We start from the raw sequence: 11,986 nt of genomic DNA, 5'->3' as shown, positions 1-11,986 counted from the left end.
CAGTTCCCGTTTACTGTATGGAAAAATTTTTTCGGGTAGGAAAGACATACCATATATAAATCTCCTGATAGCATGTGAAATATAATAGTCTAGACTAGTTATTCGGGCACGATAAGCAAATGGAATGTTAAAATGGTACAGACATCGCGCTGACTGCTGTCTGCTAAACCGGGAACTTTTAAAAGGCTTGGCAGTGTAGCCAATATCTCTACCTAACTGATGATATAATCCTCCAGCTCAAAAGCCTGCTTTTCGTTTCCAACATCCTTTATTGAATTACAGTGCTGCCGTACGATATAGTGTTTGCGTCAAAGTCCAATACAATGTCACGAAATACGTTTAGCTTCTAAGTAATTATAGCCAGCCAATTCAGCCAGACGAACAAATGTTTAACAAAAATGGCCGGAGAAGGAACATTACGTTGGTTGATTTTCGATAATCTGTCAAAGAGTTATTCGGCCCAACTGGGCTGACATAACTTGAACGACTTGCTCGAGCAACGACCAGAATTCATAATTCAAACAATCAGAGTTAGTTAAAAGTTGGCCAATTCATCATATTATTTTACTGTTTGTTTATTTTAATCATCTGAAAGTTGTCGTCGTCGTCGTCGTCGTGCAGCAATTTCGGGCAATGATGGCGTAATCGCGTGGACTTTGGCCCAGCAGAACTGCCTTTTCTTGTACCATTGGCTTTTGTTCTTACACCGCTCACGTTACTGTTTGACGAGTAACAGTAACAATAACAAACCAGGTTTCGGCTGGCGTCGCACAGTGACAATGTTTGCGAATGAAGGCGACGTTCATTTACCGCCTGTTTGCACTCGGAAACTAAGTCATACACAATCAAACAGGCATTATGTACAGACAATGTGCACAACAGCAGAGTAACGGCAAACATGGCTGAAATGAATATATGACTCGAGCAGAATATCTACCGATGTGACGATTGTGATGACAAAGGTAACGTGACGGGTAATACAATTCGATGAAATCATCCCTATAGTTAAACTTCAAACAGCCACAGTCCAATTGCAAATTGTAGGATTTACCTTACTACAAAAAGTCACAGGACAAATGAGCGTATCTCCCAATAGAACAGGTATATAGTTATAGCGGACTAGGTAGCGGAGCATCTATAAGAATAAATCACTACTCTTCAGCCGGACCTATGTTGCTAATCGTATGGTAAGTTATGTTATCATAATAGTTTCATTCGTCACCAATTCAACAACGCATGTAACTTCATACACGTCGCTCTGAGTCTTCGACGGATTTTATCTGAATCGATTGTTGATTTTTTTAAAAGCGACAAAGAAGAGCAAGAGGTAGTTGATGTACAGTTCGAGGCCTCGATTCGAATAGTTTGAAGCCGTAACCTAGAAAATCAAGGGTGCAAACGAGTTATACTGACAGAGCTAACTTCGGAAAATCACGGTTTTGCTGTTGTGTGTATTGGGCGTAGCTCATCGTACTGTAGAGAATAATATCGACCTGTTATCCTGTACGAAATAGGTCAGCCTTCGAAGTGAACGGCAAGCTAAAAAAGAAACAAATGATGGCCTGTTTTACATTTCTCGCCGTTCGTAACAAATGTCTGCCGCTCGATTCGATTCCACGCAATTAATTTAGGCGTAGATATACGCTACAACCAAACTGAAAGATAAAATTGCAAATCTAAGCAGAACCATAGTATTGAAACTTGTATAATAAGTATAAATGTGTATATATATATTTCGATTTATACATTAATCCCGTTTCTGGGACGTCACCAAGGCTTGAGGACTTTTTTCTTTTTTCATACTATATGGTACCTCAAACCATAAATTTTATCATAAACGCAGTACTAAAGTGATAACTTCTGTTGAGCTTGGCTTTTTTAGCCAGAGCGAATATAGTCTCCCCCTTAATTCGGATCTGTGAGACCTATAAACTTTATCCTTACCAGCAAAACTGACTTATTCCCCAAAAACAAACTGAGAAATCAGTAGCAATGTGTACAGAAAAATAGGTCTTGCTTCAAGGAGCCAAAACCCGATCTTTCTCTAGAAGCATACGAACACCTTAAAATTCAGTAAGCGTATCTAAATACACGAGTTTCACATGATCTGCTTTAATATATTCTATTTTCCTTGTCGTATAGGGCACCATGAAGTATATAATCTGCTCAATATGACTGTGATTTTCGAGTCCATTCTCACCGATACCGTGATACGATTTTATATTAACGATTGCACAAACGATGCAATGAATCGCCTTGAAAACATATTACGGCATATGGGTCTATATCGCTGGGTCAAGTGACTATGGAGTTTCGCGTGAGGACTGAGGATGTAAATCCATGCATATGTAGAATTGAACATGAATCCTTTGGGCAACATCGTTTATCACGCTGTGAAGTCTACAGCATCCTCAATGAAGTTATTGAAGGCTATTACCCTAGTGTACACACCGGGGTAATCTTTACGAGCGCATGAGTTGCCAAACGATACTAAACCAACGACGGTCCACTGGCCTGCCGAGTCCTGCATCATTAGGGGGCCTCCACTACCACCCTAAAGCGAAAAAATTATTATTTATGTTAGTAGGCCACAGTACAAAACACAGTGATCTTCTAGCCTATATTAAAGGATAATGGTTGTCAGCGTAAGTGCATTTGCTCGATAATTTGACTATTGTTAATGAAGGCAGTGGAATAAAATTGTTTAAATGTCAAAAAATGTAATACAAGGGGCAAATATTGTTGTCCCCGCATCAGGTCCAGGTAATAAGAATAATTAAATAATAATAAATTATTAATTAAGAACAATTAAATAAAACAAGAGAAATTCGGCGAAGCAAGTGCATGCGTTTCAGTATTCACCTGGCAGGAATCGATACCGCCTTGCGGGTTCCCAGCACAAAGCTGGGTCTTGTCAATTCCATGACTGAGGTGTTGCCTGTCTGTGTCGTTGTACATGCGAGAGCATGTGCTTGACGGTATTACAGTCATAGAGGCTTCCCGTAGAAATAAACTCGGTGGACCACCTAGAAAGTAATTAGATGTAACTAGCGACAACACATATAGGTTTAGCAGCGCATAAGTCACATAATATGACCATCACTTAATAAGTATGGCATTCGTATGTACTCATTTACGGACAACAAACAATATCACAGTTATGTAAATTGCTGGTGATCATTCAATTTGGACATTATACCGCGAGCTTGGGACGTCACTTGACTTCTGCCGTAATGACCCAGACAACGCTACTCTGAACGACTCACTAATGCATCGACTTGTCTAGCTACCTCGAAGCAGTCAGTGTTCTTCTATGATGAATTTCTCCAACTTTCACTTTCTACGCAGCGAAATTTGCTCTACCTAGGTGAAGTGTAGGTTGTACTCACCCCTGGACGGTTCGTCGGCGTAATTTACGCTGCGTGGGAACCTCTGTTGTAACTGGCGAACGCTGCCATATTCTGCGTTAACTCGACTCTCGAACCCGACATAATGTGGACCCCGAAGACCAGTTCCTTGCTGCTGGTTGTATGCACGCTGTACAGGAATCGCTATTTGAGGCTGTTGAAATTGTGGCAAGGGTTGCGTTACTGAAGTGGCGTACCGTCGCTCTGCTTGAGTGTATTTTGTCTGCATTAGAGCGGTGTTATATTGTAATGGTGTGAACATCGATTGTTGTTGAACGTCCAGCGAATCGATCGTAGACGTTGTATGGTAGTAGGGACGGGCCGTAGTTAATCTGGTCCTCGCTGTGGTCCTTTTGGTCCGAAACGTTGTAGGTTCCATGTTCACGGACTGTGGGCGTCTTGTCGTCGTAGAAATTGTTAACTGGCTATAGCGAGTTGTTGTTGGGGTCGTAATAGTTGACCCTCTCACATCTGCATACTGCGGAATATGTGTAACGATATTGGAAGCACTGTTGCAAATAGATTCCCGTTGACTGTAGGATGTCTGCCCTTGACGGTGGGATGTCTGCCCCTCACGGTGGAATGTCTGGCCCTGACCGTAAGAAGGTTCTTTTAGATCGTGCGACGCTTCACTTTGACCGTTAAATGGTTCTGTCTCCTTATAGGATGTTTCTTGGCTGTACACTGACTTTGGGCTATTGGAAACCTCCTTCAAGTAATACGATGACTCGTTGTTATCGTAAGAGGACTCCTGCTGGTCAGGATAGGGTTCTCGATGACCTTGTGGCATTTCGTACAGGGATCGAGTTGAAGTGTGGAATTTGACCCTTGACATAGGCCGTCGAGTAGTTGAGACGGAGCGTAATGTCGTTGTCCGCACCGGTGTTTCCAAGCTGGCAGAGGCTTCGGTGTTATCTATCCAAAGTATGCATATAGTATTTAGAGCTTATTTTATAAATGATGCGAATAATAACTTCGTTGAAAGGTTAGAGGAATGAGCTCTCGACAACAGCAAAAAAAACTATCACTAATAATGGAAGCACTAGAAGTGGATTAATTCTATACAGTTACATGTAGAGACCATTTCGTTCCTACATAGTAGAAACTGAGCCAACCGTAGAATTGAGTAAACTACAAATGAGATCGCAAGAAATTCACTAAAGGGGTCTATATGGACGTTGACGGGTGAGCTCGATACTAAGAAATATAGAGTCAGTTTCTGTTTGTATGTATATAAACACATGTTTCTTACTGGCAATAACTATATGAGAATAACAAAGATCAATCTATTTCGTTTATCCAAAACTATTTCCACTTTCCCTAAGATTTGCGAAAGTTATGTTTAGGTGTGAAGCTCAGGTTGCGTAATCTATTTCTCTTTGTTGAGCCAGGTTGAACCTATTCCATTTTAATGTGTCCAGGCAGAAGTTATAGGGGATAAAAAGGTTAAATGAATTAAGAAGTTAGCGAGATGGAGATGAAAAAGTTCTGATAAAATCGACATTAGCAGCGAAGCACAGGCTGGCTCATCGTGGTGGAGGAAAAGCGGGACGTTCTTTGAGAATCCTAGCCACTTGCACTCAATATGCCCGCGTAATCCTCCTTAAACTCGGTTGTGTATGCTCGTACACAAGTAAAACAGCGTGACAACGGTGCATAATGTTGATCATCATGATGTTCTACTTTCAATTGTGACTTTGTTTGTGTTGTTATCGTTAAAAGTCACTGCTGCATAAAAGTGGACTATAATGTATTTTTCCTTTTGGACCCATGAGAAACTAGTTCGTGTTTATCGTTTGATCTCCGCGGTATTCCACAAGGTTCGTCCACACTTTGTTCCATTTGGAAAATAAAAATAATTGGGAATATTCCGTAATAATATCCTCCCGGATCGAAGAGTGTCTTTGTGTTTAAATTCTCACAATCCAAGGTGAATGAAGCTCCTCTTTAGTCGAAATTTAATTTGGCTAGAACACAGCAAAGAAGTAACGCGTTCAATGAAGAAATTCCACAAAAATAGTACAATATGGTTGGTGCAAGGTATCATGCAACTTTTTCCACTAGGGGTGCGCGACCCCTTGTCGGAAAGTAATGGCTGCTGCTTATCTACTTCTAAACACCGCTTGAAATTTATTCCGCCCAATAAACAGAATTTCGCTTCAATTTCGGATTCCTAATAAAAGAGTTGTTTCCACATTATTGTCATCATTTTAGCCATGACTACATTTCGCCGACCACAGCTTAAAGTTTAATAATAATATTTTATTTCGGGAGGGTGCACTTGACCCCGATCTGCCATCGGAGGTCGATGGGGACCTTCTAGAGGCACCGTCAAAGAAAGACAGCAAGCAAACCGTCCGTGAATCAGCCGAGAAGATAAACTGCAGAGGACTTCTTGATATCTAACTTGGCACGGGTACAATGGGAGGTTTCTACGCAGAATTGTTACGGGCGATAAATAGCGGTATTCCTACGTTGATAGAAGGCAGAGAAAAAAAAGAGGAGGTTTGAGGGATAAGACTAAGCCCAAAATCAAGCCAGATCTTGACTTTAAAAAGAGCAAAGATACCCATACGCCTTACTTACATATCGGCTGCCCAACCCCTGTGATAGCTTAGTGAATAGTGTATTTGCCTGCCTATATTATGGACACGTTGTGATTTGGGTCGAAACTCGTACACAGACTGGCAGTCAGCCGTCTGTGTGATGGAATGCCTAACGGCGATACCGGACGTAAACTCGAAGCATAGAGGCTGTATAACAAAAGAGACCTGTCGTCATTCAGTTCAAGGCCACTTAAGGGAAACGTCACGTAAGCCGTTTTTGTGTGAAGCCTTCCCAAGTTCTTGCACCGATAAATTTCGATCCTTTCCGCTTACTGGCTCACTAATTGGCAATGAAGAGGATCCTGAGAAATGACTGCCCAAGTCCTTTAACACAGGGCCTAAGAATTAGTCGAGAAGCGGAAGATGGTCCTTCCGTTTGACGGTGCATACGTAATCGACGAATCGTTAGATAAAAACATTATTGACCAACCGCATGCCATGCCGCCGCCAAACCCGTCTTGTTAATAGTAGTTGTCAGGTGGTGCCCATACTCATACCAAGTGGTTAATGTCCAAATACTGATACTGGCTTCGGCGTGCTAATAATCCTTTCAGGACTAAGAGAGACCGGTCACTGCTATGAGGTCAAAAACGATTGACGCCGCTTTAGAAAGATGATCTCATAGTTCAACTTGGAACAGATACACACATCAGTAATTGAGCTAAAGCCCCTAAGACAGGTTTGCTGAAAAGATGTCGATACATGCTTCTAATGCGTAGCCTATTTGTGCAGCAACATCCTTAGTTGTCCTTAACATAGCAGGAATCGATTACATCTTGCCGGAGTATTGTATCAACGCTGTTTCTCCTACTGCGTATGTATTTTTCGCTGTCACCGCTAAGTAAGACAAAGTGAAGAAAAAAAATTAGGGTTACGTACCGTCATACGTGGATCCATAACCGATTACAACGACAATTCTATCGACTAGATCATCATTGATCGACCTCGGCTTTGGCAAGCATATCGGCATAAATGGAGGTTTAAGGCCCACTTGCAGCCTGAAAGGTCCGCAACACGGAAGAGGTATACCCTTAAATGTTCAATTATCGGATTAATCGGAGACTGCACTAATGCATTTATTGGCCGATATTTGCGTCAGAGAAAAAACAGATCTGAACATTCGACTAGCTATCAGTATTACTAGATAGGACGCGTAATATGTCTACGAACCTTACAACGGCGATGTCGTTATAGAGAAGGTATGGATTATAATCTGGGTGTAATGATACGCCGTCGATTCGCTTTATTTCCGAATCTTTGTTTGAGTTAATCTTTGCTTCGTAGGAAAACACCTGAACAGCGTAATCATCGACAGCCCTGTAATTAAATAATTGTCAAGGTGAAAATATCGTGTATATAGTTGTGGGGAAAAACCAATGATACAAGTCTTACCTACCTAATGAATGGTACATTAGTATATTGTGATGAAACCTATTCGATGTTGCAGATCCGCTCTTGTCTCACCTTGGTACAGGGCTGAAGCAATAGGCAGCGGTCAGAATAAATTTTCGTGTAATAATGACGCCCCCACAGAGAAGCTCCCAGTCTCCCGTTTCTTCATTTTGTTGGAGAATTTTGACCTACGAGCAAAATCAGCTCTATAAAATATTATGCTTGTTAAGCGCGTATCTAACAGTCGCACAGCCACAAGTCTGGCTGTACCAAACAAATATTGCAGAATATCTGAGAGAAATATATATATATATATATATATATATGATACATAAAAGAAGGGTCATTTACATTTGCCTAATCTTCTCTGTAGGGGCACCCGTTCTTTGCGCATATTCACACAGGATGTTCGGGAAGTTATGTAGTTCTATTGAAACAACTGTTTACCGAATTCGAGGGCCACATTCCCAGTAAATTGTTTTGTGTCTTTTGAACACGCTGAAATACTACAGCTTTCTAAATTGTTCTTTCTTCCATACTAAAACAAGCCATAACATCTGAATATGTATTGAAAAAGACAACGATTTAAAACGATTCGTATAGACGGTTACCTTAGAAACGTTCAGATTTTGGCTCATTTCCGATAGGTTGCATAATCTTCTGAGTGCCCTGCACATTCTGTGTGGCTTCCTCAATGCCATACATATGTAATTTGCGAATCAGGTCTCAAGTCGTCATCGAGAGCCAAAAATATTACAAGAAAAAATTCATAAATCTGAATCAATACGTTATATTTCTCCTATTTTTCAACTTTTATGTCCGGCATCGCCGTTCCATCAGATAGACGGCTAGCTGGCTCCCAGCACGAAACGTGCCGTGTGTCTATGCCCCATAAATTCAAACTTAGACCATAATGTATCCCTATAAGCAGTAGGCAAGTACGTTACCCAATGAACGATCACGAAGACTGTCATGTTTCCTATGACTATGGAATAGTCCTTCGACATAGGCATCTTCTTCGTTCACTTACCATCCATGGCCAGTTTTCCAGCAGAGTGTCTTTCGTTGAGTATTTTTGAGGAAGGACAGCCGTTCTGCGTCTTGCAAGATTCGTTATGGCTAACTCTCTAATGCCACACACTTACGTATGAAGACGATACGTAGTCAATTGACATTTAAAGGTGACACAATCATCCAAAAACCAAAAGGTTGTCGAGCACGTACCGATAAACAAAGGTAACAAACAAGAAAGAAGCAAGCGTTCTGTCTTTATTTCCATACGACAAAGCCGTCTATTTAATGCACATCAATTTGTTGGATTGTTTTGCTGTGTTTACAGTCTTCAACGGGAACAGCTAATTTGTCCGCTTAAGGATAAACAAGCGATTTCTGTTGGCTTGTAGAATTACATATGACTGAATTAGTAGCGCGTAGATTTACATTTTTTCAGTATACAAGCAAACGTTTTGTTGGCTGTATCGATCCCGATCGACGCTGATGCTATATAATTACGTTGCTCAAAGCTATATATCGATATAGATTAGTAGAAAGTTTCACATAGATGATCACCATCCTTTACGAGTCCGCCAATATCCTTTAGACGTTTACCTGTTTGGCAGAAAGAGGTCGTAGTTTTAAAAATATGTAATACCTTTTTGGAATGCAGTTAAATCAATCGGCTCCCGATATTTATCCGGCACTAAAAACAGATAAAAAGCAAATCATATTTATAGGGTGGCGCATCCATGTACACAGGTGTCTCGTTTATAGAGACCCCTTGACCTAGGTTCCATTCTCCATTTGAAGGCATGCATATAAAGGATATAGTCTACATCGTATTCTTACACAATAATTATATTACGATTGAATGTTAATTAATTGAACAATTAAAAAAAAAAAGTTACTCAAAAGTTAACTGAAAATGTTACTAAGAGTTTTCTACAGGTCAGAAAAGTATTTCGCTACTATCCGATAGTAAACATAATTCCTTTACTAACAATATGGTGCGGAATGATTAGAAACGGTAAAAACGGAAATTGAATGTAATGTCTAATTACATCTTCGATTTTTCTCCCAGCCTGTCGATGGCTGACCCGTATCCTCCGACGCATACTGATAGGTTATTGCCGCGCCCGGATAGACTGAGAGGGTAGAAAACACAAACCTGTCAAACCAGGAGAATACATATACCATGCTTTGCTTTAGTGAAAGTAGAAGATTCTAGATTAAATTCATTCCACGATGAGTCATATTTCATCTTTACGGTATTCAATATTGAGGTATCAATGATGAGCATCACTGCATTACCCTTTGCATGGATGATCTTACTTATGCTGAACGCTTATCCATGGCTGCGACTAGTTTGTATAACCAAAAAACAGGTCGTATGAGATCCGTAAAGTTTCACTTCTCTACTTATAGTTCAGTGCGCAGGCAGTAGAGACGTCAGAGTGTGAACCTCTGCTGAGCTGTTGCAACTGATGGGTTTATATAGTGACGTCAAATGATTGACGTGTCCAGAAGACTGAACCAAGAAGCGCAATGACGTGAAGTTAGTTAATTGTTAAGATTCCAAGAGATAATAAATTATAAATAACAATGTACAACTGTTATACATTGAAGCCTAAATCTAGATATCGTCACTTAGGCATCACCCCTTGTATTTTTCGTATAACATTTTGTTCCAGTACAACTTAATCTCGTATCATCTCTATGTCAATGGAAAAACCCAAAAACCATAGAATGGCTCTATGAAACCTTAGAATACCGGTGATACTTCTTTAAACGAAAAGACTCGTGACTCATGCTGTCGTTAGCAATTAAATACTTTTCATACTGCTCATCATTTCCAACGTACTTTACGTCTGTATGCGATCTAATACGTCTTTGGAATGGAGAATAGTTTTTTTCATTTTATCGTACTCTAAACGCCTGAACGTGTCAGCTGCACCCTGAAAAACTACCTTAAGCCTATCGAAAAACAAAATGTTACCTAAATGCGAATTTTCGTTATCTTATCGAGCAAAACATCGACATTTCCTAAAAGTAAATCTTATTACTGAGCTTCAAGATATATCGAAGCTGTTTGCATGTTTATTGGCTTTACGTCGTCGTTTGTGATTAAATCGCGTACATGTCCGGAAATGGGTTAAGGTGTACGGCAGACTCGTCATTTTCGTTTCCGCACGACTATCCATACAAATTCTTGTTCACAGACTGCTAACTGTGCTCGAAAGCTTGGAAGACTCGCGACCTATATAGCCGACAGGATAAGAGCATAATGCGTGTAATCGTGCAGATGACCCAGGTATTTTTGGATAATATAGCCGTATATTATATAGGTACAGCTGGTTTTGCACGATTCTTGTGTGATACGCGCCTTGGGCACGAATCCCAAGGGGCACAAACGTTCCTTAACGAGTACGATTGAGGCTTACCTGAACTAACAAATGTTAAAATAGTTGATACAAACTTTTGATAAAATATAGATTTTCTTTATCAACTTACAAGGCTGCTGCCCAGTATCGCATCCTTAATACTTTCGTTTATCGTCGCCGCCGCCGTTTTTTTCAGTTCCGTCGACCAGCTATGTTTTAGGGTTCTGTCTTTAATTACGAACTTTACGCACTCGGTCACGAGTTTCACTGTTACGGGCTGTGTCTTCTTCTACTGCAAATAGTAAATTATCGATAATTGTACTTCGGCAGCACTTTTTCTTGACGAGTTACTCTGGAACTTCAGTGTTTTGGCACACTGTCTTGAACCGATTGAATTAACGTGTATGACGTGGGACGTACTGCTCAATAGTCAGGCTAAACTGATGTAGTTGTGAAGAAGTAGTCAACAGTTTTGTAAACCGGAAACGCGTGAAAAAAACAGAAGATTATGATAATTAGTATTATGGTCACTAGACTCTTAACTGTCACGGCCTGTGGCCTGTCTACCGTCAGAGTAGGACACTAAAAGAAGAGAGACTGACGACGAAATGAGATGAAAAACGAGACGCATATCGGAAAAAAAACACGACTTCGTTCCAGACGAGCGGCCAATGCTTGGTGACGTTGTTCCACGACGCCTGCCTATGTTGGCCAATCGACGCCGTGTTGCCGTGCAAGTTGACGAAGGTTCTGTAATTGTGTTGACTCCGTCCAGTTTTTTCCTTCTTGTCCTTCTCCTCGCCACGTTTTATGGCAGCAGCAGCGGCGGCGGCGGCCACGGCCACGGTGAGATGGTGAATTGTGGCCTTATGCAAAACTTAAGCGCAATCGCTAGTTTTTTTTTTTTGTAAAAAAACAAATCACACTTTCGTGGCGTGTATATATAAATTCATTTTTATTTTATTTTGTTTTTATTTACGAAAACTACATTATTCGTAATATTGGCTCGCTCGAGCAGGCGTGTATTGCAAAATCGGTTTTCATTTGAAGGTTTAACGCAACGATCGTTTGCTGTGCGTTCCTCATCAGAGACTGCGACAGGTCACAAAAATATTTCCAATAAAATCTATTTATGAAACACATGAAAGCATAAATAAATTAAAAATCTTTCTTTTTTCTTTATCGTGGTATGGCTATGATTGTC

The 11,986-nt window shown here is 40.5% G+C and overlaps 1 protein-coding gene across 3 annotated transcripts; it reads right to left on the bottom strand.

Moving 5' to 3' along the window:
• Positions 1-249: 249 nt before the first annotated feature.
• LOC111251720 (uncharacterized) lies at positions 250-11,546 on the bottom strand. 3 transcript variants are annotated; one of them, XM_086991057.1, is made up of 10 exons: positions 10,913-11,546; positions 9,057-9,104; positions 8,436-8,545; positions 8,017-8,130; positions 7,478-7,593; positions 7,184-7,330; positions 6,893-7,011; positions 3,390-4,322; positions 2,863-3,026; positions 250-2,554 (listed from the first exon to the last, which is right to left on the bottom strand). In XM_086991057.1, exons 4-10 carry the CDS (start codon positions 8,104-8,106, stop codon positions 2,387-2,389), a joined length of 1,737 nt encoding a protein of 578 aa, XP_086847183.1. In that variant the 5' UTR covers positions 8,107-8,130; positions 8,436-8,545; positions 9,057-9,104; positions 10,913-11,546; the 3' UTR covers positions 250-2,386. The 3 variants fall into 3 exon arrangements, with proteins under 3 accessions (XP_086847183.1, XP_086847182.1, XP_022664351.1); XM_086991056.1 differs by lacking the exon at positions 8,017-8,130 and adding an exon at positions 9,463-9,569 and having other exon boundaries at positions 10,913-11,542; XM_022808616.2 differs by lacking the exons at positions 8,436-8,545; positions 9,057-9,104; positions 10,913-11,546 and having other exon boundaries at positions 8,017-8,429.
• Between the last annotated feature and the right edge of the window lie 440 nt (positions 11,547-11,986).

Source organism: Varroa destructor, unplaced genomic scaffold (assembly GCF_002443255.2).
Source record: "Varroa destructor unplaced genomic scaffold, Vdes_3.0 BEIS01000005.1, whole genome shotgun sequence".
Taxonomy (NCBI): Eukaryota; Metazoa; Arthropoda; class Arachnida; order Mesostigmata; family Varroidae; genus Varroa; species Varroa destructor.
This window is presented reverse-complemented; position numbering and strand designations above follow the sequence as displayed.

Excerpts from the sequence above, each read along its gene's own strand:
- LOC111251720 (XM_086991056.1), bottom strand. The coding sequence starts at position 10,935 with ATGCGATACTGGGCAGCAGCCTT. Across the intron at positions 9,570-10,912 it reads CGATACTGGGCAGCAGCCTT|GTTTGTGTTTTCTACCCTCT; the intron begins GTAAGTTGATAA and ends CTGGTTTGACAG. Across the intron at positions 7,594-8,435 it reads TGGAAAACTGGCCATGGATG|GTCAAAATTCTCCAACAAAA; the intron begins GTAAGTGAACGA and ends TTTTGCTCGTAG.